The sequence below is a fragment of the Clinocottus analis genome, unplaced genomic scaffold (genome assembly GCF_023055335.1).
Source record: "Clinocottus analis isolate CAN_PGR_092001 unplaced genomic scaffold, fCliAna1.0.p SCAF_21, whole genome shotgun sequence".
In the NCBI taxonomy this organism is placed as follows: domain Eukaryota; kingdom Metazoa; phylum Chordata; class Actinopteri; order Perciformes; family Cottidae; genus Clinocottus; species Clinocottus analis.
In genome coordinates, this window is record NW_027175943.1 from 13,084,891 (window position 1) to 13,111,355 (window position 26,465).

General features: G+C 45.2%; 2 protein-coding genes and 1 non-coding gene across 3 annotated transcripts; all 3 read right to left on the reverse strand.

Annotated features, from left to right (window-relative positions):
* Positions 1–6,568: 6,568 nt before the first annotated feature.
* On the reverse strand, positions 6,569–6,642 carry trnar-ucu (transfer RNA arginine (anticodon UCU)). The gene has a single exon. It is a non-coding gene; the product is annotated as a tRNA-Arg (tRNA).
* Positions 6,643–7,948: 1,306 nt separating this feature from the next.
* il13ra1 (interleukin 13 receptor, alpha 1) lies at positions 7,949–14,539 on the reverse strand. Its single transcript, XM_068588024.1, has 10 exons — positions 14,242–14,539; positions 13,352–13,494; positions 12,101–12,224; positions 11,628–11,727; positions 10,502–10,692; positions 9,917–10,044; positions 9,485–9,608; positions 9,164–9,260; positions 9,003–9,078; positions 7,949–8,797 (listed from the first exon to the last, which is right to left on the reverse strand). The coding sequence occupies exons 1-10, from the start codon at positions 14,312–14,314 to the stop codon at positions 8,702–8,704; spliced, it is 1,152 nt and encodes a 383-aa protein (XP_068444125.1). The 5' UTR covers positions 14,315–14,539; the 3' UTR covers positions 7,949–8,701.
* Positions 14,540–15,722: 1,183 nt separating this feature from the next.
* Positions 15,723–24,705, reverse strand: LOC137792302 (interleukin-13 receptor subunit alpha-1-like). Its single transcript, XM_068587926.1, has 10 exons — positions 24,583–24,705; positions 23,677–23,810; positions 19,035–19,197; positions 18,848–18,941; positions 18,434–18,600; positions 18,188–18,318; positions 17,948–18,089; positions 17,484–17,583; positions 16,772–16,856; positions 15,723–16,687 (listed from the first exon to the last, which is right to left on the reverse strand). Exons 1-10 carry the CDS (start codon positions 24,653–24,655, stop codon positions 16,589–16,591), a joined length of 1,188 nt encoding a protein of 395 aa, XP_068444027.1. The 5' UTR covers positions 24,656–24,705; the 3' UTR covers positions 15,723–16,588.
* Between the last annotated feature and the right edge of the window lie 1,760 nt (positions 24,706–26,465).

A 26,465-nucleotide genomic window follows, 5' to 3' on the forward strand; every position in this document is an offset into this window, starting at 1 on the left:
CTCTCAGCCGCTGGCCTCCCCGACCACTCCTCCTCCTCCTCCTCCTCCTCCTCCTCCTCCTTCGTCGTCCTCGTCCCTCTCTCCTCTCGCTTTTCTTTTCAACCCAGCACACCCTGCTCCCAAACTACAATGCCGTCTTCACCCCCCCCCCGCCCTCCACCTCACTAAAAAAAGTCTAATCATTCTCCATCAGGCTTCACCCACCTGCCCGCGTGACTATCCCTCTTTGTCGCCCCTCCTTCTCCCCCCACCACAATAACTTTTTTCCCCCTTTTTCGGGTAATGCCCCCTCCCACCCACCTCCCTCACCCTCCCACCCTCACCCCCGTGAGGCCGTCGCCCCCAAAAATCGGTCCTCGCTGCAGAATGTGGCCGTGCAGTTTGTGCAGAACAAGGCCAATCGGTTCAGTCAGATGTGATGAAGTGTTCCGCTCTTGCTCGGGGGACTCTGCATAAAGAAACATTTTAAGGGGATGTGCGGTTTTTGTTTTTTTCCCCCCTCTTCGTCTTTTTATAACTCGGATGCCCCCGGCCTGTCAAACACAATCAGGTTACGGGGCCTTTAGATCCTGGGGCTTCACTAGAGAGAAACATTCACAGTGTTGTTGTTTTTTTTGTTGACTGAATCTCTCTCCGACAACAAGTTTGATGACGAGATATCGGGCGACGTTTACGCTGTCGCCTGTCCGGTTTCTGTCGTTTTTTTCTTAAAAACGCACGATGGGACAGAGGAATGCCCCTGCAACAAACGTGTCAGCGTGGCAAAACGCCACGCCAAACGCCAACGACAGAAATGCAGAGAACGTCGTTGATTGAACGGAGCCCAACGAGGAGCGCGTGCATGATGACGTCACTCCGACTGCTTCGGTGATTGCTTTCAGTGGCCGATGTCAATTAGAGTCGCTTTTCAGGGTAAAATTCAGATGCATTCCAAAAATAATGTGCGTATTAACAGTAGGACGCTCCGGAGGCCGCGTCTCGATCACATCGGGGTCACCATTTAAAACACAGACTTCTGCCTCGCTACAGATGTCGCTCCAGATCCGCGGCCCCGGGGCCGGAGACGGGTTCCCGCCATGAAGCGCCACAAAAACAAAATGGCCTTGAAACCGCGGCAGGGCGCCTCTCAGAAAGGTTGACGGAGATACGAGCGGTTCTATCAAGGAGAACCCACGAGAGACTCATCGGAGGACGCGGAGACGTTTAAGAGTTTCTGTTGTTTTCTCTCTCTCATCGCCATTAAATGAGCAGGAACCAGTCCTCTCAAGTGCAGTTTTAGTGGTTATTACAGCCCACTACCCTCCTCCCCCATCCTTTTGGAACCAACATTAGTGTTTGTATTCCTCCAGACCTGCGTTGAGTTTAATGAAACGGGGATCTTGGTTATATTGTGAGATTAGCTCCAGCTAACAGTTTGCTTCTTTCATTCATCACTCGCTGCGTAGCAGGAGAGGATTTGTTTGCCCGGGCAAATGGGGTAAACAACAACAAGCAGTCACCGTGTATGAATCAGATATCGAGAGAGGAAAATTTGGGAATTTATTGAGACGACAACGTCATGGGGAATTACTGCAGGAATGCGTCAAATGTAGTAAATCAGCAGTTTTAACAGAGTGTTTTAGTATCGCGCTGGGTCCTTTATGAGGCTCTCCTCGTTCCTCATTGTTATTTGAACTATTACCGCCCACTTCGAGACATTAACATGGAGTAGTGACCCCAGAACCCCCCTTCCGGCCCCCCCACCTACCCACCCCCCGCCCTATAAGCATCCGACCTGAACCTTTTTTTTTTTGAACACATGAATCCGTCTGAGGTCTCTGATTCACAGCTCGGGCCTCCGTCCACACAAAAGGGACGGTGAGGGGGAGGAGGATGGGGGTGACAAATGGCACACCTGCACCGCTGTGGGTGCAGTGCCGCAAGTCCAAACCCTCCGACCCCCCCCCCCCCCCCCCCACCACACTCCTACACCCCCTGCTCATTATGGAAGTTGAGAGCACGGCGTGTGCGATGATTGATCGCGCAGTAACATTTAACCGCTGCGTTAATGGCGGCCGTGCCGCCAGGTTGGTGTGTGTGTGGACACGAGGCTAACGGGACGCTCAATCAATCACGCCGGCGGTGCAGCTCGAGATGTGCCGAATCTAAATAACTTGAGAAGAAGAAGAAAAACATTCTGATTCACCGAAGCTTCAATTAGCCGCTCGACTAATAACCATCCAATCATTAGCACGAGGAGGCAATTACATGTGTGCAAATTGCAGGCCATGAAATACTGTTTTACTTGTCTAATGAAAAGATAAGAGTCTGGGTGCTCTTAAGAAGGAAAACACTCCCAAAAGCAGAGACGAGCATTAACTCTTTTGAGGCGACATTAACTCCGGCTCGCTCCGGGTTGTTCGCTCCCCTTTTGTTGTATTTTTGACACTTTACTACACGGCGTTACGTCTGGCTAAACAAAACGCAGCTCCACCTCGCAGCCCGCTGATCCCGTCTTCTAGAGAGCAAACGCCTTTGTGCTCGAGAGCCCGACGCGGCCTCACGATGGACTTTACAGTTGGAACGGTTCTACCAGACAATGGGGCACATGGCCTCACACACACACGCAAATAGGCTGTGTGTGTGTGTGTGTGTGTGTGTGCACTATTAAGCCAGTCATGTGGACTATGAGTGGACAAACAGAGCAACAGCCTGCATCAGTAGCAAGTGTTGTCCATGGAGACAGCAATGAAAGGGGGGGGGTAGGGGGGGTCTGTGTGTTTTGGGTGTTTTGTAGACATTTTACCAGATTGCGTCATACATCGCCCGGTTGGGAAAGGAGCCTGCTCCTCGCCGTGTGAGGGGTTTGCGTTGTGTGCCTGTGTGAACCCTGAAAACAACGCACTCTGGCTGTGGATGCTGAGCGATACAAAGCCCGGCAGACACGGTGACATCATCCCTCTCCGTACCTTCCCTCCCCACGAACACGCCCCCTACCTATGATGAAGCGGTCGACTGGCCAGCCAGGCGTGCACGCTGGTAGACAAAAGATGGAGGGGGGGTGGGGGGCGCGTCCACGACAACACACAGATATGCATCGATCAAACAAGTAGCTTATAGAAATTACAACCATCCTCTCTCCTCCTCCTCATCCATCAGCCTCCCGTCTTCCAGCAACTCGGCTACAGCTGTGGTTATCATGAGCCGATAGCCCACCTGGGCGCCCTACAGGTACGGAAGGGGAGCAGACAGTATGGGTGCTGCTGCTGCTGCTCAGTGCACACGCCTCATCATGCACAAGGCGAGCGGGAGGGTGAAAATGGGCCTTGAGTCAAGCGCACAGGTAGGACACAGGGACTGGAGCCCAGAGTGGGTGGCGTGCCTGCGTGTGTGTGTCTGTGTGTGTGTGTGTGTGTGTGTGTGTGTGTGTGTGTGTGTGTGTGTCTGGTGGCAGTGGTCTCCCTCCCTGACATTCAGATGCCGAGGAGCTGCTGTCATTCCCGTCACGTCCTCAGTCTGAATAACGCCACTGAGGGGTCTGTCATGTGCAAGAAAAAAAAAAAAAGAAAAAAGGTCACTCGGGCCGGTGGCGCGCGCACACGCGCCAGTCATGTTTCAAGTTGGACGCGGGTACGCGCGCGGCGGTCGCACACGCGTACAGACAGCGGCGCGCGACAATGATCGTATTAACACACACACACACACGAAAGAAGGAGAAGGAGAAGAAAAAGAGAGAGAGGAAAAAAGAAGTGTGGCGATCCATTGCTGCGGTGCGGACACGCTGTCACACGCGGCGAGCGCGCTCACACGAAGCTGCACGTGCACGAACGCGCGCGCGGGCACACACACACACACACACACACACGCCTAAGGTGATCCATTGCTGCGGCTCATATGGTAATGCTATGAAATCCCGTTATATGCCTGTCTCTCTTTTTTATATATGTATGGAAGAAAAGACTCACTTGTGGAGAAACACCGCGGAGGCTTTTCTGTGTAAAAGCCTCCGTAGTTTCACACATTACATCCAAAACACTCCGCCGGGTTATGCGCTAAAGAGAGAGAGAGAGAGAGAGAGAGAGAGAGAGAGAGAGAGAGAGAGAGAGAGAGAGAGAGAGAGAGAGAGAGAGAGAGAGAGAGAGAGAGACATGCAGGCTTACCAGTTTGAAAACTCAACAGCAAACTCAGGAGCAGCAGCCCTCTGCATGGTTCAGCCGACCAATAAGTCCGTTATTGGCTCAAACCTCCGTGAGGACAGCATCAAAAAGCGGGAGTTTACTGACTTTAATAGTAATTATGCTTTGAAAAATAATCCCCTGCGTCGTCCCCGCTCGCGCGTCTCTGCTCTGCTTTCACACCGTTTCACTGCTTCTTCTTCTTCTTCTTTTTTCCGCCTCTCTCTCTCTCTCTCTCTCTCTCTCTCTCTCTCTCTCTCTCTCTCTCTCTCTCTCTCTCTCTCTCTCTCTCTCTCTCTGTCTCTCTCTCTTCTCTCTCTCTCTCTCTCTCTCTCCTCTTCTTCGCTCTGGTCCGTTTTCTGCTCTCTCCGCTGAGGCGGTGAAGCTCGCAGCGGTGACACCGGAAACGTGTGGTCAGTTCCTTCAAAATAAAGTTACGGCTACGGTCGTACATCGGGAGAGATGTCAATGATACGTAGAACATGCTGCCAATAGAAGTAGTATTCACATAATAAATGCATGTGTTCCAGCTCACAGTGTGTTTGTGATTCATTTACTGTATAGTCCCGTACGACCCTCTACAAGAGATGGAATATGTTTCCTCTTTTTAAAAATGAAAATAAAAAAATATATATTATTATTTTAAATATAAAAAATGGGGATATTGTACATCGCCTTTTCTAAATATTATATAAATATACCAATTATAATAATATAAAGGATTAGGTATCACACAACATTGTTTTTGAACAATAAGAAATTGAAAACAAAAATAATATTATATTTTGATATCCCCTGACAAATAAAATAAAGGTTCCCCCAATGTTACAATGTTCTACTTCCGGTGTTGTCCTCGCTGTAATCTCTCTGACTTGACGTCATATTCTCATTAACGGGGCATTCCTCTCTCTCTCTCTCTCTCTCTCTCTCTCTCTCTCTCTCTCTCTCTCTCTCTCTCTCTCTCTCTCTCTCTCTCTCTCTCTCTCTCTCTCTCTCACGTCAGCAGCACAGCACTGCCCCCTTTCCTCCTCTCCCTCTGGATCTTGCACAGGCCAACACCGGCAAAAAATACATTATGAAAAAAAAGAGAGAAATAAACCAGCTTAGAGGGGCATAATCATTTCTGACACATTCGCTGTTGTCGGTAACTTGATTTCTGTTGTTCACAGAGTTTCATTAGGCGATGACATAACTGAGCATGGCATCATGTCACATGCTTTAAGGTCAAACTCATATTAAAAGATGCTCCTTTCTGCTCTAATAGGAAGTTATAGGAGGACAACAGTGCTGTGCGGTTATTCACAGACACTATTTGTCCATATTGACTATCTGGTGAGGTGGGGGGGGGGGGGTGACGTCACTGTGAAGCAACTCCCCAAACGCATGATCATGATGACTAAAAGGACCATGTCCTCATTCCCGTCACATAATGTAGGCTACAGATTTTGGTGATGTTCTCCGTGAGGCCGCCGCTGGTCTGCCGGTGAGCCGCTGTTCCTCCCGGCTCCGTCCAGGGGAAAGCGGCTCACACGCCCGGTGCTGGAGCGCCCCCTCGCGGCGTCGACCGAGCGCGACACCCCGTGCGCGTGCCCCAAGCACAACTGGAACAATGGGTCCAAAAATATCTGCGCGTGCGCACGCACACCAGAGACGTTCATCATTTTTTTGTTTTGTTCACAGAATATTTGTTTTTTTTTGTCCACCAGTAAAGAATGATAAAAGCGTAGATATATAAAATAATTAAAAAGTAATCACGTATGTGAACGTGTGGCAAATGGTTCATGGATAACTCGGGAAGAATGTAGTGTATTGTAATCAATACAATGTTTTATAGTTTCATATTTATTGAGAATTAATTCCAATGCTATCATTTTAATTGTGATTATGGCCATAGACTGCAGAACAATCATACACAAGGTTTTTGTACAAAACAAATCCGTTGCCAGATTATTTCTTACGTGCCATGTTACTCCTTTTAAAACTCCTTCTCTGCCAGAATTAGATTCCAAAAAGCAGAATAAAGAAAAACAAATTATTGAGTTTTCATTTTCAGTTTTAAAGCCAGGTAAAATCAAATGTAGCCTATAATACAAATAAAGAAAAACATGTACATGTGTAAGATAATAAAGAACCTGCAGATTCATATGAGTGCACCTGATTAAATATGGACTTAATCTTTACTCGAGATTATTTTCACTACAAGGATACATTTATAAAGTAAATTAATTTAATTTACAAGAAGGGAACAACCGGTTGGTACACATGGAAGATGGAGGACGATGGAGCAGTGTGGTTATATGTTCACTATCATCCACATTGTTTCTCAGAGAATACAATGCAGAATAGTAATCTGCAACCAAAACATCATCGGACAAAAGTGACCGCAGGTCTGCCGTGTGGCACACAGAGTGACTCATCTCTGCCGGGACTCGAACCCGGAGCCTCTGGATTAGAAGTCCAGCGCGCTATTCCATTGCGCCACAGAGACTGCGCCAGGATAAAACGAGCCCGGTACGGTTTACATTCATAAATCCTCTCATATCGCTGCTCTCGGCATCCTCGCAGCATCAGGACCAGTCTGAGCCGACATCTTGGCTCTGCCGCGCGCGGCCACGAGAGGGCGCCGTTGCGAACTCGGAGGTGAGATGAGTTACGTTAGCCGGCGTGCAGCCGGAACCATAGAGCTGGCGTTTCAAAGTAAAAGTCACCTCGTAGTAAACGCTATTTATGTTCGATTCAATTCAATTAAAAAGGCTTTATTTGCAAGCGGAACGATGTTAACATCTACTAGAACGCAGAAATGTGTGAACACAGCAACATTTGTTTTAATAAAAAAACCAAAACAATTCTTACAGCATTGGGGGCTTTTATTTTGAAACCGCGCCACCGGAAATCTTACTTAATTCAAGCCGTTTAAACTCGTAGCTAAAAAAAAAAAAGAAGAAAAAAAGAGCCAAAATGGTGCCTGTCGGAGCTTCGTTTCCGATGTTTTCACATTGCAATACTACGTCTATTAGTGTCTGTTATTGGACAGATATAGAAAATAAAACCGGAACCCGTCAGTCAGCTGCCGCGGGTTTCATCTCAGTCACAGAGGACATAATAAAGACACGTTTCTCAGAAGCAACGCGATGACAGCAGAACAAATAGCGTCTTTAATCCCTCACAGGGCTTTTATTTCATGGAAAACGTGCGTGGGTTTTTTTCACACTTGACAGTTTCGGACTCATCATTGAGTCTCGCGCGTGCACCCAGTGGAGGAGCTGTGGAACAACACGAGCGGGGTTACACCACGATTGCATCAGACTCAGACAACCAATTATGCACCCCCCCCCCCCCCCCCCTCCCTCTCATGCCCTTCACCGCAGCGCGACACCGGGATTCATGTCCTGTCATCTCCGCTGTCTTTGTACACGTTTCATGTCAAGGACACCCAAGCGGCACCCAGAGGTCCACCCATCCCGGTCAATCACACGGAGCGACGTGCACCCTGGATATCCATCCGGTGTCTTCAACACAACGCGCACGACCTGTTCGTGGCAGCGGGTCATTCTCAGAAATGGGATTGCCACAAGTTCTGCAAAATGAAGCAATTCTTCAAGCTGCATTTCGACATTTCGACTCGTCCTCGTCGCGGTCACTGAAGCAGAAGTGAAACTTATGTCACCATCAGTCTTACTGTTGCTTTCTCACCGTTTTGCTTTAATTCCTTCGCTCACACTAATACAAACACAACTTGATCTGCCTCGCATTGGTTGGTTTAATGCTGGAGGTTTGATTATATCAATGTCCAGGTCTACTGGCTCACACGAATGATTTTGGAACACTCTGGGTTAATATCAAGCTTTTGTTTTTATCACACAGGCACCCACCATGTTGCTCGTATGAACTCTCAATCCCTCTGCTCTCTCCCTCCATCAGATCACTGTGACTTTCAGATTCTCCTTTAAATCAGCGACATTGAATGTCCGTTCTCTTTTGTTTGTTTTATTGAAAAACTATCAAAGAAAGTAGCATAAAAGGGATTATAAACTATTCAGAAGTAGCAGACAGCATTAGCCAGTCTGGGCACATCAACAACGTATCCTTTTTGCTCACACAACACACACACACAGGTATGTTTCCCTACATTTGTACAGTCATGGACCTAGAAAGAAAAAAGATGGTGTGTTACACGAACATGGCCGCTGTCCCAGGTCATTACGCAATCCATTAAACACTGTGCATTGTCCAGACACGAAATTACATTTCCTTCCAGGGATTCAGCTCTAGAAACTTCTCAAAAACTGCATTGAAAGCAGAAATAAATCTAAATAAAATATATTGGAGTACTGAAAGCATAACTACCATCTCAGACAAGTAAGACCAGCAACTTAGATTGGGAGGCTTCAACCACCCACTGTGCTGCTTGGTGTCACATAAAAGAGGATCAAACAGGTATTTGTCTTTACTCTATTTCATATGTTTAAACAGTGACCAGCACATTAAACTTCATCGGGAAGATCCAGAATGAGCAGCGACCTGTCCCAGAAATGTGAGATGAAGCGTCACATGTCCAGTTTGTTGATGAGCGGATCCTCCACCAGAGTGATTTTACAGTTGTCGCCTTCCTCAGCCGGGACATACAGGCTGTGGTCTCTGTCCTGGGAAAACAAAGACGAAAAGAAGTGGAGAAAAACACATTAGTGTGTGTGAGAGAGAAAGTTCAATCCCTATAAAACAACACCCATCATTCTATCAATGCCTCATTTGCAGAATTAAACATAACATTTCAGAAAAGTTGGAAAAACAAAACCTAATTGTCTTGATACCGGGCTCGCTTCTACTAGTTTACTTTAGACTCATCACCTTGTTGTTGTTGTTAGAAATATCGCTGAGGAAGTCCCGGGGTTCTGGTACTTTGGGGAAAATATACTCCTTATTCCTGAACAGAAATAAAGTGGAATATCAGAGTCCAACAGCTCACATCCAAAGCAGCGCAAAAGCAAAAAGGCGACGACTCGACGTACTTCCTCCAACACACCAAGACCAGAGCCGCCAGCCCGGCGAGCATCACTGGCACGATGGCGGCGGCGTACAGCCACGCATTGGGATCTGTGTCGGCGTCTGCACGCAAAAAAACATCACGATTACGACATTACGATCGTCTGAGAGCACTTTAAAAACGCTAAAAAAGTGAAATAATTCATGTGTGTCGTTATTAGAAACAACCACGAGGTGGCAGCAAAGGGAGTACATCTCGCTCAGAGTGGGTTTAAGCTGCAGGACAGTTCACTTTTTCTTTTCTTTTTTTAAGGGAAAGAAAATACACAGAGAGGCGATGACCGTACCAAAATGCTTTGCGTCACCATATGGCGTCTCTCCTTTGTACGAGCTAGCTTTGATAGCAATACGGTACGCACAGCGAGGGATCACGTTCAACTCCGTTGAGGTTTCTCTATCGATCGTTATGATCTGTAAGGAAACAAAAGCACAACAGCGACACCGACTCTTCACCGAGTTGACAAGACATGAAGGGAAGTGTCCGCGTGAACTGCAACATTTTTTACTTTTAAGGTACAAGTAAGGTTAAAAAAAACTCCCTCATCCTCGTGATGTGAACCAGATGTAATGACATTTACAGTCGTTGAGACATTTTAGTGAAAGCCTTAAGTGACAATTGCTGTTGCTGCTCGTGGAAAAGTCAGGAAGCTTCATCCTCTGGGGACCATGAGCCTCAATTTAAAAAGGCAAACATCAAAATGTACTGCTGTGTCTCTTACCTTGGGTTCACCACACTCAGTGTAATTAATTGTATACTTCCAAGGTCTTTTAATTTCAGGAGGGGTCCAGCTAATGTGGAACTTCTCCCTGATTTTAGTGACTGTCCAGTGAAGAGGAGGAGGTCGCACTGCACGGAGAGAGACTTCATTACACAGAGACAACACGCCACCACACGATGCAAAGCAGCGAGGAAAAGTCTGAAAACTCTCTGTTGTCCAGAGCTGAACGTCTGGGATTCATTACACAACAATGCTACAGACACACACACACAGACACACACACATACACATGCTAACACACACACAGACACACACACGCTAACACACAAGCACACAGACATGCTAACATGCTCAGACACACATGCTAACACACACACAGACACACACACGCTAACACACAAGAACACAGACACGCTAACACACACATGCTAACATGCTCAGACACACATGCTAACACACACGTTAACACACACACATACACAGGGCAGTGGGATGCTCCATCACAGCGCCCCCTCAGGGCTCGTGATGCTCAGCGGCTGCTGTGTGTGTGTGTGTGTGTGTGTGTGTGTGTGTGTGTGTGTGTACCGTCGTCGGCGGTGTCTCTCTTGAAGGTGTTGGTGGCCGGCGTGCCGTTCACCGTGGCGTTGAACAGGATGTGCACGGTCTGGTGGACGTCGGCCTGCAGGTCACAACCGGAGCCGCCGCCGGAATAAGCCGAGCACTCCTGCAGGGCGAACGTCTCGTAAATGGACTGGCTGCCGTCGTTGTTCAGTAACCTTGGAAAGAAAGAAAGGAAAAGGTTGTTCACCCTCATGCTGAGCGGTAAACCCATGAATACAATTCACAAGCATTCAAATGAGCCAGTTCCTCCCAGGGGACCAAATCAGATACAAAACATGTGAAGGGAATAGTGTGACGTTTTGGGAGGATCGATAGCTTAGCTTAGCATAAAGCCTGAAAACGAGGGGAAACAGCTAGCCGTGCTTGGGGACAGAGGTAACACAACTCACTCATGAACACGCCCCCCTGGTTCCCAAAGTTAAAAAACAACAGAAAGTTAGGCGGTGTAAGTATTTTTGATTCATCCAAGTGTCTATTTTAGCGCTATGTATTTGTACATATTGTGCAGTACAACATCATCATGGCAGACATCTCCTCTCAGAGGAGAAGTCATTAGCGGAGTCCCCCGGCGCTTGGAAGAATTCCCATCAGGAAGGATCACAATGTTCACAACAGCGCCAGTAAAAAGAGCCCGACACACATCTGATGCTCGGGTGGGTTTTAGTGGCCGGGTTCGCCCAATGACGAAGCGTCACGCACTTCCTCAGACAGGAAGCATTCACTTGACCGTGTGAATTTGAACACAATGAACGTCACAGGTGAGTTTATTGCTGATAATATTTTTTAGTCCTGCAGCTTCACAGACGTTAGCATTTGCTCACGGATGGTTAAGCCAACGGTCGATGTCCAGAAGGTAACGGACCGGCCTCTTGAGTTACAGACACAACCAAACATGGCCCGGGTCCCACAGAGTCAACAAACAATTCCTAAACCGAGGCCTGGACTGATAAAAACTGATGAGATGAGACATGAAACATGAAGAATTCATCCTCAGTTGAACCCCAGCATAGTCCTCCCAAAAAATGCCTCAGAGGAAAATACATGGGAGTGATTGTGCGAGTGCAACATGTAAATACACACACATACGTACCAATAAAAGAAGCGGAGGTCTTGAGCTGGGCTGGCCGCTTGCCAGGAGCAGTGAGTCTGTGTGGCGGCGTGTATGTAGCACTGCAAATTCCTCACCAGCTCTGGGAGGAAATGAGACACACATCTCTAGAAAACAAACAGCTGGGGAAAAGATGAGGGGGAAAGACACAGTCGGCTCATTTAGGAGCAGACTTCCAGGTTAGCCCGGGTCCAGCCTCTAGATACGCTGCTGTAGAGCGAGACTGCTAGGGGACATCTTAGGATACACTCAGCTCCTCTCTCCTCTTCTCTCTCACCTTCTGGATGAATTCATGCCTCTTTACAGCACATTACTCGAGTGTCTTGCCTCCTGTCATGGCGGCCCTGCTGGCGCTCCCTCCTCTCTACCACCTTCTGAATTTAAAATGTCAACGCGCTCCACATTTGCTATCAAAAGCAGGTCTTTTGGTCGACCCTCGAGCCGCGAGCAGCTACCTGGGTGGTCCACGCTGAGCCAAGCCGGCTTACTGCTGTCGCCGCCGCAGACGGTCCTCACGGTCACGTTCAGAAATCCTCCGTCCATCACGATGTAAAACTGAGTTTTTACCGCCGCATTCGACTAAGAACAGACAGACAGAAAGAAAGAGAAGAATAAAAACAACACATAATACAGACGGATAGATGTATACTTTATTCATCCGCAAGGGGAAATTTGTTCAGCAAGCATGGTGACATATACATAAACATATACAAAATACTCAATATATACAAAATACTCAATATATACAACAAAACTCAATATATACAACAAATTAGCAGAATGTATTAATTTAGGAAATTTAACAATAAAGTGCAAAAATTCAAAGTATATGGAGTGTATATTAAGTGTATATAAGTGTATATAAGTATGCATATATAAGTGTATACAGGTATGTGTATATAAGTATGTATATACAGTATAAGTGTATATAAGTGTAAATAAGTATGTGTATATAAGTGTATATAAGTGTAAATAAGTATGTGTATATAAGTGTATATAAGTGTAAACAAGTATGTGTATATAAGTGTATATAAGTATGTGTATATAAGTGTAAACAAGTATGTGTATATAAGTGTATATAAGTGTAAACAAGTATGTGTATATAAGTGTATATAAGTATGTGTATATAAGTGTATATAAGCGTGTGTATATAAGTGTATATAAGTACGTGTATAAAAGTGTATATAAGCATGTGTATATAAGTGTATATAAGTATGTGTATATAAGTGTATATAAGTATGTGTATATAAGTGTATATAAGTATGTGTATGTAAGTGTATATAAGTATATAAGTATGTGTATATAAGTGTATATAAGTATGTGTATATAAGTGTATATAAGTATGTGTATATAAGTGTATATAAGTATGTGTATGTAAGTGTATATAAGTATATAAGTATGTGTATATAAGTGTATATAAGCATGTGTATATAAGTGTATATAAGAATGTGTATATAAGTGTATATAAGTATGTGTATATAAGTGTATATAAGTATGTGTATATAAGTGTATATAAGTGTAAATAAGTATGTACAGTGACTAACAAACAACTAAAAAGGTGGAATATTCTATAATATTGAAATATGAGTCACTGTTGAGGGACTTTGGTGCAGGAAGCCACAGAGACAATTGTTGCATTGTTCCAGATCTTTATTGATTAAACAGAAATGCATTGCTGCTGAACGGAGAACGAGGTGCACACTCACACGTTTGTTTCTGTCGCTCCTGGTTTCCCAGATGATGTCATAAGTGCAGTCGGCCCCTGCGTGCGGCGGCGGGGCCCAAGACACCTGAGGCTGGAAACCAGAGACCCACAACAGCGACACGTTGTGTGGCGGCGAGACGAGGCCTGAAGGAGAGGAGAGACAGACACACTAAATAACACAACAGCACCGTGTGATTTCAGTGTGCCTTTGACCTCTTGACCCCCTGATACACCTGAAGGTCTTCCAGGTAAACGCACAACGTTTACTGAGGAATTTTCCATGATTGATGCTCGACGTGTGAGTCAGCATGACGTCAGAGTTGTCCTGAACTTCCGCAGAAGGAAGTAAACGGAATAAACACACACATCACTAGTCCCGTTACGACATACGTGCATGTTCTATACGACATTCATCCCGTTTAAAAACGCTCTCTTTTAACTTTTTTTTTTCTTTTCAAAAGCAAGATTAGCTCAAATATTCCTCAATTTGGATGCGAGTTGCAACAGATGCCAGCACACCCCAGACAACTTATCTCATATGTTCTGGTCCTGCCCTGCTCTGGCATCATACTGGTCTACGATCTTTAATACACTTTCTGAGGCTCTTAATATTGATTATATATATATATATATATATATATATATATATATATATATATATATATATATATATATATATATATATATATTAAAAAAAACGCTCTCTCCTATAAGTTGACATTTGTTTCCTTTCCTTCCTCGACCCTGATGACTGGCGGCCGTGACGTCATTACTGGGAACCACCGTTGGGCAATCAATATCAACACTGGAAATGTTGGTCAGAGGAAGCGGCTGAGAACACACAACGGACACACAAAAGCTCCGAATCTGTTGGGTTTTGTTTCCTCTGACCTTGTTGGGACTCGACCGCGAGGAAGAGGAAGATCCAAGCCAGCAGCTCCAGACCCTGAGACGTCCAGCTCATCTTCTTTTACTTGCTTTTTCTTTTTGGGAAGTTTTATTCCTGAAGTTCTCTCCCACCCCGCCGGCTGTGAGGAGGAACGCGGCGTGTCCCGTCCGGACCGAGCTGTCCCGGTTCTCAGCAGCGGGAGAAGAGTGTCCGTGTCCGGCTTCCGTCACGCAGTGTCCGCTGGAGCTGCAGCTGGAGGAGCGCTGCGCTTTGCTTTTCTTTTGGGGTTGTTCCGTGAATTTACACACTCACGCCCACACGAGCGAAGAGCCAGACCACGTGACCACACGCGGTTTAAACAATATTCAGTTTTGGAATTGTTTTTATTTTCTACTACTTTGTCATTTTAACTTTTTTTTTTTTAATCAACAGGACTCTGCTAACACAGACACAGTTTTTGAGAAATTACTAAACAAAATTTGGTTGTAAAAAATGTATTATTAATGTATGTGATTCCTTCTTATTAAACCCTGTGTGACGTGTAACATGTAACATGTGATTAACTGCACATGAAAGCTACGTTATAAACATATATGTAGTTCATTCAATGAAAGAAGGAAAACGACTCAGAGGAAAAGCTTTTTTTGTTTTGTTAAAGATACAGCTTGGAGAAGAGCATTAGCATATGCATTTCACTTATGAATATTATGAATAGATATTGAAAACAAACAGGGTCGCTGCAAAGGTGAACCAGAGTTAATAACACATTTATTTCACAATGTTTTACTTCGAATAAACAAGTGTCACACAGTTTGAACACAATAAATGCATTCATATTAAAGTCATTTATTCAATATCAAATAACAAAAGTTCCCCCTAATGTCTGATTTTATATAATATCCACACTTATAAACACAAGAAATGAGATAAAACTGTATGTTGGATGAACTCTTTAAAGAAATGTGTGCTTTTAGTCCTCAATTTTCTTATATATATATATATATATATATATATATATATATATATATATATATATATATATATATATATATATATATACATACATACATACATACATACATACATACATATATACATACATACATACATACATACATACATACATACATACATACATATATATATATATATATATATATATATATATATATATATATATATATATACATACATATATATATATTATTCATTGATATTCCTATGCAGGTTTCTCTTTAGCCTCATGTTGAGCACATGTCTACAATGTGTAACCTGCATTATAAATGTTGACACACGTCAGCCAAAAGGTTTGTTTATTATTCATATTAGATAATTTATTAATCCATAAGGGGAAATTTGTTACATTTTATTATAGTTATTCACAGTTTTATAACAGATTTATAAGGTATCATAATAATAGTATGATTCAGTAACATTAATAAAGCAGTAGCTGAAAATCAAAAAACATTTTGTGTGTGTAAAGTTCACCTCTAACATCCTGAAGCAGTGACCACTTATTTACACCAGTATACACAATCCACCAACAATATCTGGAAGCTTTTTGTGTCATTCATTTTATTTGTTTTATTCCATTTTCATTGTAAAAGACACATTTAAAGTCTACAGGTGAGTCCTGAAGATCAGCGGCTGTCTTCACATTCCCCGTCTCTTTGTCGCCATTAAAAGCAGCAAGAGGCATCAACAAACCGCCAGGAAGAGCACTGATGAAAGGAACAACGCAACGAGAGACAGCTCCCGTTCGCTTTGAGGAAGGAAGGAAGGAAGGAAGGAGTGTGTGCGACTAACGGTGATCAGGCGTTTTGTGTCTGTGACCAAGCAGATGGGTTTCACAACGGGCGGTTTGAGTCTTGTGCCAACCGTTTCCCGATCGCTAGATTACAGAGGTACGTGCTTCCAGCTGATTGCTCCCGTGCCATCGTGGGGTTTCCATGAAATGGGTCACTTTCTAGTCGTTTCTTGGATGTGTGCAGCAGCTGTCCAGGTACCAGCGCCAGTAAACACACTCTCCTCCACCCAACCCGACGCTGGTCTTCCTCCTCCGGGGATTACCAGGAGGATATGAGCACAGTGCAGGTACGGAAAACCCTTTCTTATCCCTGCTGGTATTTCCTCGGCCACGGGCCCGGCGGCCTCTGTTGTGGGTGTGAAGGCCGCTCTGCACCTTCAGCAGCGTGCATCCGCCCGAGAGAGAGACCGAGCAGCAGCTGGACACCCTGTCCTTTCCCGCCCTCTAGTGGTTGAAGTCCAGTCAGCACACGGCGCCCTCAGACGCGCAACAAAGGTCATAAAAACGTTGCTGGGTGGAGTCCGGCTGCGCGGCCGGCTCTGTCAGGAGTTCGGCGAGACGACGGCGGCGGCGGTGACGGCGTCCACTTTGCAGGGTTCAACGGGCTCCGGCACCGGCGTGTACAGGCGGCCCGTCGTGGTCTGCAGGAAAACAGAAGGCGTCATGAGCGTTTACGGGCGGAGCGAATCCACGTTGTGGTTCATGTTTCCTCCTTGAAAACGTACCTTCAGTTCTTTGTTCCCGTTTATCATCATTTCCTTGAATATCACCGAAGGATCCGGTATGACGGGGCAAAGGATGGAGCTGTGCCTGCAGAGGCAGAATCAGGACCGTTTATTTGCCAGGTGCATTTATGGCGGAAGGTGCATAAGATTAGACATTAGACAAGACAATTAACACAACGAAAACAGACAAACTAAAAAAACACAACATTGCTTTTCAGGATTTCATGTGGGAAAAACATTTCAAGTGCAGATTATTCATGAAAGTGGAGCATTCCCATGGGTCTTAAAACATGCCTGCATGGGATATTTTAAAAACCATGAATGACTTGTCCCACTTACAAGCGCTTCATTCTTATGTCTTCAGTCGTGGGTGTTTGCTGCCCTCCACAGGTCACAACGTGTAAATGATAATGAACCTGCACCTGACTCATGAAGACATTTCTATTTATATATTTAAGGAGCTCTGTTCTTATGAGTGACACTTATCTCTTTATTGCGGCTCCACCCAGAACACTCCGTACACACACACACACACACCTCCTCTCATTAAACCCTAACACACTTCGGTGCAGCGCTCCAAGGACGTCAAGTGAGGTTCACAGTTCAAAGGTCTCAGGTGCACGTCTCCGCCTTCGCTGATAAAAACGCCCACGGGTGACAAAAAGCACGTTTTGTCCCCGTCGGCCTGTTTGGTGCCGTGTGCAAAGCTCACCTCCTGAAGCAGTAGCAGGACAGCAAGATGCAGACGGACAGGACGATGGGGACGACCACGGCGACCACGGTGAGCGTCTTGTCAGCGGCTTTATTCGTACCTGCGGCGAGGGAAGAGGAAGAGGAAGAGTGAGCGACACGTAGTCTTCATGCAACGGCGGCAATCGAAGCAAACGAATAGTTTTCACGTCTGCGTGAGGAAAAAAAACTCTTGAGCATCAGAAATGTACAGTACTTCAATACCACTCAAAAGGGTACTTTTACTTTACTTGAGTATGATTATTTTATACACCCTGATACCTCAACTCCGATACAACCCAATTAATAATAACTACATCTGTTACTTTTCAGACTACTATTGTCCTGTACAGTGAAAACCACGGAGCTTCTGACCAAATACTGACTTGAGTCCAGGACATACTCAGGGCGAGATGCACTTGATAAACCGAGTGGTTGGACACTCACCGTGAGATACGACTCGGCCGAATTCGCTGAAGAACGGCAGGTTGTAGGGACCCGTCCTGACGCTGGACCGGATCTCGTAGCGGCAGTTTTTATCGTACCGCATGAGCACGGACTCTTCCGTTGTGGTGTAGTTCAGGCACACCTGCAACAGCAAGCGGACAAAAAGCACAGCAATGCACTCGGTCAGGAAACTCTGCGACGTCCGTAATCACGGCGAAGCGGTTCAACTCAACGACTCACTTCGTCGTGACGGCATTTCTTGTAGCAGACCGTGAAGATCAGCGACTGTACTTTCAAGATCTTCGGACGCGTCCAGCTCAGTTTGAGGTGATCTCCTTCTTCTCCGACGCTCAACTCCGGTGGATCTATCACTGAGGAAGTGTAAAAAATTACAAATCAAAAAAACACAAATATGTTTTTGAATAAAAGAAGTATTTTCACACGGCATCACGATATGAATGATAAACTACTGGAGGTCAAACTGACTGGGGGTAAGTTTGAGGGTGCTCAGTCCGGCTTCGGATTCAAAAAGCATGTAGATGTCTTCGGTGAAGTCGCTGGCGTTGAGGTAGCAGCCGTTCCTCAAGGCGTCGCCGTACGGCCGCTCGCACTTCTTTAAAGCCGTATCAGTTTTATTGGTGAGTCCATCAACCCTGCAATGACAAGGAGGGCGTCATAAAGCTTCACAGATGACCTCGTGCCCGTTCACGTCTCTTTCACGACTTCACCAAAGCCTTTACACGGGCAGGTTGAACACGATTAGGCCCTCAGACCGCTCAGTGACACTTTAGGGGCCGATCACACCAAACGCCAGTTTTAAAAACGCAGCGCTAGCGACGTGTTATTGAGAGTCGCGTCTGGTGTGATCGGCCTCTTCCTGCACATCGCTGTCATCCTCACCTGAAGGACAGCGCCACAGCCTCATTCCCCGGCGTCCAGGAACAGTTCATCTCCTTTTCCGGGGTGACCAGACATTTGATGTCCTTCACTTGGGCTGCGCGGCGCGAGAACAAAGACGTGAGAGGCGGGATTCAAACGCAAAACCCTGCGGGCATCGTCGCGGACGTCGGCTTTTCTAGCGTCTTACCTCGGGGCCTCGGGGTTTCAACGGTGATGGACATCTTGGTGCTCTCTTCCGGAATACTATTGTTTCCTCTCACGGTCCAGACGAGGTACGTCCAGCTGACACGGCCCTTGTCTTCTGTCAGGAGGTCCTCTGTGAAATGTCTCCATATAGATGACCTCACACGCTGGAGGAAAACAACAACACAACACTCTGATGACGGTGATGCTGACACGTGTTGAAACCCTCTCTGTTGTCTGGTTAGTACTTGACAATGTCTCCTTAACGAGGATTGTGTGTTTGAATATTCCCTCTCATTCATTGTTAGTGCACGCATTGTAAAAACGTCAACATTTTATAGCCTTGTTTATTCAATCATCTTTTCGTTGTTAGGTTTGTTTTTTTAACTTTTGACTCTCGGGACGACAGATGAAAAATATGCTCGGAAATGATTTTATTAATGTGCACTTTTGTGCAATTTTTAAAAAGTTATTAAAGAACTCTTTCTGTTTTCTTACAGTTATTCAATTTGTTTTATTATAATACAAAATAAACATTCAAATAAATATATAAATGATATAATGTGAAACTAAAGTGCACACACAGATACACACACACACACACACACACACACACACACACACACAGATAGACTCACACACTTATGCTGTGTTCACACCGAACGCGACGCGAATTTGACGCGCGACCAGATTCCATGTAAAGTCAATGCAAACACGCGCCGAGGGGCGAAAAAGCGTTTTTTTCGTCTGGCGGCGCGATACACGCGTTTGACGCGGCGCGAAATGAGCGTTTGACGCGGCGCGAATTCGCGTGAGTTCAAATATCCCAACTCCGGCGAAAAAAAATCGCGTGAGTCATAGCCGCGTCAGCCAATCAGCGTTGAGAAGCTCCGCCCGTCGCCATTGCTGATTTAAACTGCTGACGGACCCCCGGAAGAAGCGCTGATAGCGGCCGTCATTCAGACGCTGTTCTGGGACTAAAGATACAAATATGAACCCAGACACCATGGAGTTTGATGTTCACACGATGTGGAGTTTACACAACAAGTATAAAGCAGAAGTAGTGGTTATTTCTATGGTGAATGGAGGAAATAGTAACGTAACACCAGACGTAGTTCGTGTAATTTGTGAAATTCACGGGGCTGTGTGCGGCTACGGATGGTGTTACGAACCCAAACAGAGGGGTGTTTGCTGGTCCCACGTTTTTCTGACTTCCACAACAATTATGAAGCAGAACTAGTAGTTATTTCGTCCGTAGTCAATAGCAGAGACGACCGCTATTTTCATTGAGAGCGGTGAAGCCGATAAGCCACGCCCCCTTTGACGCGGCGCGAACATATTCGCGCCGCGTTTGGTGTGAACGCCCTTTTTTTGTCAACACAGCATCAGACCCCCTGTGGCAAGTGACCGTGGAGCCGAGAGTGCGGACATGGTGTGCTTCAGATGTGGCATCAGAGGACACAAAGCCAGAGCGCGTCAACGTAAGCAGTGGTGCAGCCAGTGGAAAAGCAACACACATCGAGACGCAAAGTGCAAACGTTAACAACGGCGCGAGTTCACACATAATCACGGATATTGCAAAGTTCAAGAAGTTTGACGACAAGTTTCAGGCCGAGACACACTGCGTGGAGTTGGCTGATGGCACGAGGTGCAACGAAATAGCACAGCGCAGAGGAGATGTGGAGGTTTGCTTGATCGACAGCAGAGGTCAACGCCACAACACGACGCTGAGACGGGCCTTGTACATCCCATCATACCCGCTGGGCATCTTTTCTGTAAAAGCAGCTACAGCCAGTGGAGCGACTGTAATCTTCAAACAAGGGAAAGACGTTCTACAAGACAAGGACGGTACACAATTCCACATTCATGAGTATGACAGACTATACTACCTACAAACAGTAGATGATAAATGTGATGACCAAAGTAAGGGGTGTTTGGACCTGCAGACATGGCATGAGATTTTAGGCCACTGTAATTATGATGATATTCAGAAGTTACAGGGTGTTGTTAATCATATGACAATCAAGGGTAAAACAGAGAGACCTGTCATTCACTGTGAAGTGTGCACTCAGGGAAAGTTTATCCAAACCAGGAACAGGGAACCTGATATAAGAGCAACAGCAGCTCTAGAGCTAGTACACACAGATGTAGCAGGACCAATAGACCCAGAGTCCAGAAACGGGTAGAGGTTTGCATTATTATTCACTGATGATTATTCCAGTGCAGTGTTTGTGTACTTTCTAAAGAATAAGAGTGACACAGTAACAGCAACAGAGAAGTTCCTTGCAGATACAGCCCCCTATGGGAAGATTAAATGTATCAGGTCTGACAATGTACAGAATTCACAGGAAAGAATTACCAGGCACTACTCAACAGAAATGGGATTAGACATGAAACCTCAGCACCTTATTTGACATGGCTAGGTGTATGCTAATAGAGAGTGAGTTGCCAAAGGAGTTATGGACCTACGCAGTGCAGACAGCAGCGGTAGTGAGGAACAGATGCTTTAACAATCGAACAAAGCAGACACCCTGTCTAATGCTGACAGCAGGACGTCCTAACCTTTCTAGGATGCAAAAGTTTGGGTCATTGTGTTATGCCTACAAACAGGACAAGAAAAAGTTGTACCCAAGGTCTGAGAAGGGAATTTTTGTTGGATACAACAAGAATAGCCCAGCATACATGGTCTACTATCCTGACATGGGGAAAGTGCAAAAGCACAGGTTGGTGAAGTTTGTGACCAAAACAGTTGCAGAGCAGCAAAGACAAACTGACATGACCCCTAGCGACGATGATTTTGAGATACAGAACAGGACGAGCAAGTCCAGACCAAATGCTGACTTGAGTCCAGGACATACTCAGGGCGAGATTCCAGTAACTGTTCCTGAGGTGAATAGCCAGGCACAGACAGAGGAAGCTAACTGTGAGCCTAGGCGATACCCTTATAGAGAGAGGAAGAAACCAGCGTATTTAAGAGAATATGTATCTGATGGGGAGAACGATGATCAGGTACTGACTAACATAGATTATTGTTACAGGTTAATGTGCAATGTACCCCTAACATTCAGGGAAGCAGTAACCTCATCAAACTCAAAAGAATGGGTTAATGCAATGGATGACGAAATGCTATCGCTGAGAGAAACTGACACATTTACTCTAACCAACTTGCCCGAGGGTAAGAAAGCAATGGGGGGTAGATGGGTGTATGCAATTAAGAACAATGTTGATGGATCAGAAAAATACAAGGCACGATATGTAGCCAAGGGATACAGCCAAAAGATGGGCGTCGACTATGAGGAGACATTTTCTCCTACTGCAGACCTGACCAGTATCAGGGTATTGATGCAAAAAGCAGAACAGGAAAACCTGATCTTACATCAGATGGATGTCAAAACAGCCTATCTACATGCACCAATAGATTGTGACATTTACATGACACAACCAGAAGGTTATGATGTGAAATCTAGCACAGATGAACAGTTGGTGTGTAAGCTAGAAAGGTCACTGTATGGACTAAAACAATCAGGCAGAAATTGGAACAAGATGCTGCATGAGTATGTGATTGAAAACGACTTTGTGCAAAATCCCGCCGATCACTGTGTTTACACCAGAGAAACAGAAAATGAAAAAGTGATCTTGATAATATGGGTTGATGACTTGATCATTGCTGCCAGTGATGAAAGAGCACTGAAGGTTGTGAAAGGGATGCTCACAGCAAAATTCAAGATGAAAGATTTGGGTAAACTGAAACATTTTCTTGGTATTGATTTTGACCAGAGTGATGCATGAGTAAAAATGTCACAGAAGAGATATGTGGAGAAAATACTTGAAAGGTTTGACATGCATGATTGTAAACCTAGAACAACACCATGTGAACAAAAACTTCACTACACTGATGATTCAGAAATAATGAGTGATGTCAGAAAGTATAGAGAGGCAGTGGGCAGCCTGATCTATTTGACTACATGTACAAGACCAGATCTGAGTTTTGTAGTAAGTAAACTGTCACAGTACTTCACTGAGCCAACAGAAGAGCATTGGACCACTGTAAAAGCTGATGTTTGGGGATTAACCGTGTATGAAAATGTACATGATGAAAAGGGAGAAAACCTTGTTATGATGTTTTGTTTCTTTTTGAAGATAACAGTGTGAGAACAAGTGGGGTGTTAACATACACCAAATGTGTTCTCAGTATGTTATATATATGTATATATTTGTATTGTCATGTCAGGCTTTATAAGGTTAATCCTGTTGCTCTGTGATGGACAGATTATAACAGCCAATCAGAAGAGCTGAAGTTGACGTTATAAATAATGTTTTACTTTGTCAACAAAAGAGGAGTTCCACTGAAACTGAAGTGATGTCCCACCTTGTATTTTTTTTCCTCCATTATTATATTCGGATAACACTGGGTATATACTCTATAGAATAAGCATCTGCTAACAATGAACAACGCACGCAGTTACGCACGCACACACACTCTCTCTCTCTCTCTCTCTCTCTCTCTCTCTCTCTCTCTCTCTCTCTCTCTCTCTCTCTCTCTCCTCTCTCTCTCTCTCTCTCTCTCTCTCTCTCTCTCTCTCTCTCTCTCTCTCTCTCTCTCTCTCTCTCTCGCTCTCTCCCTCCCTCCCTCCCTCCCTCCCTACAATGTCCGGCTCCTCCAGGCCGTGGCAATACTTGAAGCTCCCCGCCAGCAGGCCGCGGGGCTCCTCCCAGGACACGTTCACCGTGAAGGCGTCGATCCACCGATACGACCCGTTCGTGGGTGGAGGAAGGCCTTCTGAAGATTTAATTCATTAAACATGAAATTAATGACACTCATCACAACATCTGGTACGAAACTCAAGTCTCTCCCGCGCACTGAAACGCAGGCGGAACGGACGCACTATTTCTTGTTGCGCGTCTATTCCACAGGCGCGGTACTTGATTGGTGCGCTGTCACTGAGAGGAAAAATCTTTACTCTAGATTAAGTGTGATGGAATGTCTACGTACACGTGTCTCCACTGTCTAAACTTTCTTTTCTGAAAAAAATAAAATAAATCGCATGGCCAAGTGGTGTTGTGTCCTGCAAAACAGATCCATGAAAGTTTCTGTTCACTCATGACTTTCACAAACGAGCCACCAGAGGTTGAAAACTTCAGCTTTTTTCCGTCTTTGGTTGCTCACCCTAATTAATAAATAATAGCGCCGATACATGTAAATAGACTATAAGCTATTTTTTTTTTAATCTGCTGTTTTATAGTTTATATTTTTCATTACAAATAGACAGAAAGGTTTTGCTCTCCGACTCGTGATTTTTAAATATATATCTTTATTAATAACAGATGACTCAGCAGCATAGAGAAACGAAAGAACACCCAGGACGAGTAATCACGGGTTATTATTATATTATAAAGAAAAGCACAACGACACCACACCTGCAGGTCAGAAGGGCTCAAAGTGCGCCGCGTAAAGCTGCCAATTAAACGTCTCAAACAGCCGCGTTGTCTCGTTAAAGCCTTTTATTCATTAAGTGTATTACGACTCAGGTGCTGGGTAATGACGTAGTTACCTGCTTTACTGTGGCAAACCAGTGAGACGGCGGTGAACGTCAGGAAGGCGAAAAGCTCCGCAGGAGAAGTCATGTTGTCGTCCGCGCGTTAAGTTCCGTTGGGTAAGTCAGCTAGAGAGGACAGGAAAAAACAAATGGGAAGAGAGGGAGAGACCAACGGCGTCTCTCTCTCTCTCTCTCTCTCTCTCTCTCTCTCTCTCTCTCTCTCTCTCTCTCTCTCTCTCTCTCTCTCTCTCTCTCTCTCTCTCTCTCTCTCTCTCTCTCTCTCTCTCTCTCTCTCTCTCTCTCTCTCTCTCTCTCTCTCTCTCTCTCTCTCTCTCTCTCTCTCTCTCTCTCTCTCTCTCTCTCTCTCTCTCTCTCTCTCTCTCTCTCTCTCTCTCTCTCTCTCTCTCTGATCCGCGGTGGATCCTGAGAACGGCAGGGGCGGAGCCTCAGTGAGAGTGGGTGGCCAACTGAGCGACCAGTGCGCGCGTGGCCCCGCGCGACGGCAGCCGCGGCTCTCGAGAGCGTTAAAGTGTCACGTGACGTCATAGGAACCGCACGTGTCCATCCGCGTATCCAGGAAGTTATCAGGGCTCCATATGAGTCCGCTAATGGATACGATGATTAACTGTGCCTGCTAATGGCAGCAGCACAGCGTGAACTGACACACACACACACACACAACACACACACACACACACACACAAAAAGCCATAATTATGACAAAAAAGTCAGAATTTTGACTTTTTATTAATTTGTCATAATTACGACTTTTTATTTATTTACTTGTCAAAATTATGACGTTTTAGTTTTTGCCATAATTATATTTTTTTTCTCATTTTTTAAAAATAATGACTTTTTTTGTGGCGGACTGGGCTTCCATACATTTACATCAAGTGTAGTTCGAGGTGGCTTTTTTTAATGGTTCCAAATAACTAAACACTCTTCAAAGGGATTCCAGCAATCTGCTTGCGTTTAGCTCTGTAAAATGAGTCAAAGTCCAATAAATGCTGGATCCCACGACCCATAATGCAACACAGCGTTTTTGTCTACCTGAAGTGCGTCACACTGGATGGAAGTTAGTTTTAATTGTTGGGATGAGCCATCAGACAGATGGCGTTGTCCAGATGTCATGGAAAAGATCTTTTTAAAGATTTCTGGTTTACGTTGGCTTCAACGTCTTCAGAGGAAGATCTGGTGAGAGGTGGAGACCGCCGACTAAATGGACGCCGTGCTGAGGTTTGTCACCTGCTGTCTCCGAGGTCGAGAACAAACTGACCGCTCGCCACAGTTGTAGTTGTTTCCCCCCCCAACAGGTTTTATTGGAAAATGTCTTTACAAAGTCAGTTTGACAAGCAGCCGCATATCAGTACACAACGCAATAAAAATGCAACTAAAGGAAAAAATCTCTGGGTTCGGTCACAGTTGGACGGAGGAGCCCGACATGTTAAAAATAGAGATACAGAACGTACAAACATACACGGATGCAGAATTCACTTTACAGCATGGCGACACGTTATGTACATTTCTCTTAAATATGATTTATCTATCTGCTAATTACAGTGTAGCACTTGTGAAATACTGTAAATACCCAGCGTGCGATGACGGTCTTATTACTTGGAGTGAGGGAGTCTTTTTTTTTCAGAAGGCAAAGCACAAAGGCACTGAATCTGAACCTCGACATGAGAGGAGCTCGGAAGTCAAGCTCGTCCCACCGCTGTGACCCATGAGACGAGACCGTGTAGAGAATTTGGTTCCACTGATTGTTCTAAAGCTCCGACAGGATTCGTAATCTTCCTTGGTATGACATTATTTATTACTCCTCATACGACAGCCAAAAGATTCCTTTACATTCACAATGAAATTGAGCTGTTTTTAACGAAGACAACCCTTCTGAAGAG

Bases quoted from the DNA above. Each gene is read 5' to 3' on its own strand.
- il13ra1 (XM_068588024.1), bottom strand. From the start codon at position 14,314: ATGAGCTGGACGTCTCAGGGTCTGGAGCTGCTGGCTTGGATCTTCCTC. The intron at 11,728-12,100 runs GTAGCTGCTCGC...ATTTCCTCCCAG, and splicing joins GCTCAGCGTGGACCACCCAG to AGCTGGTGAGGAATTTGCAG. The intron at 9,079-9,163 runs GTACGTCGAGTC...ATTTCTGTTCAG, and splicing joins GTCTTGGTGTGTTGGAGGAA to GAATAAGGAGTATATTTTCC.
- LOC137792302 (XM_068587926.1), bottom strand. From the start codon at position 24,655: ATGACTTCTCCTGCGGAGCTTTTCGCCTTCCTGACGTTCACCGCCGTC. The intron at 18,942-19,034 runs GTAAGACGCTAG...CGCGCCGCGCAG, and splicing joins TGAAACCCCGAGGCCCCGAG to CCCAAGTGAAGGACATCAAA. The intron at 18,090-18,187 runs GTGAGTCGTTGA...TTGCTGTTGCAG, and splicing joins AGAAATGCCGTCACGACGAA to GTGTGCCTGAACTACACCAC.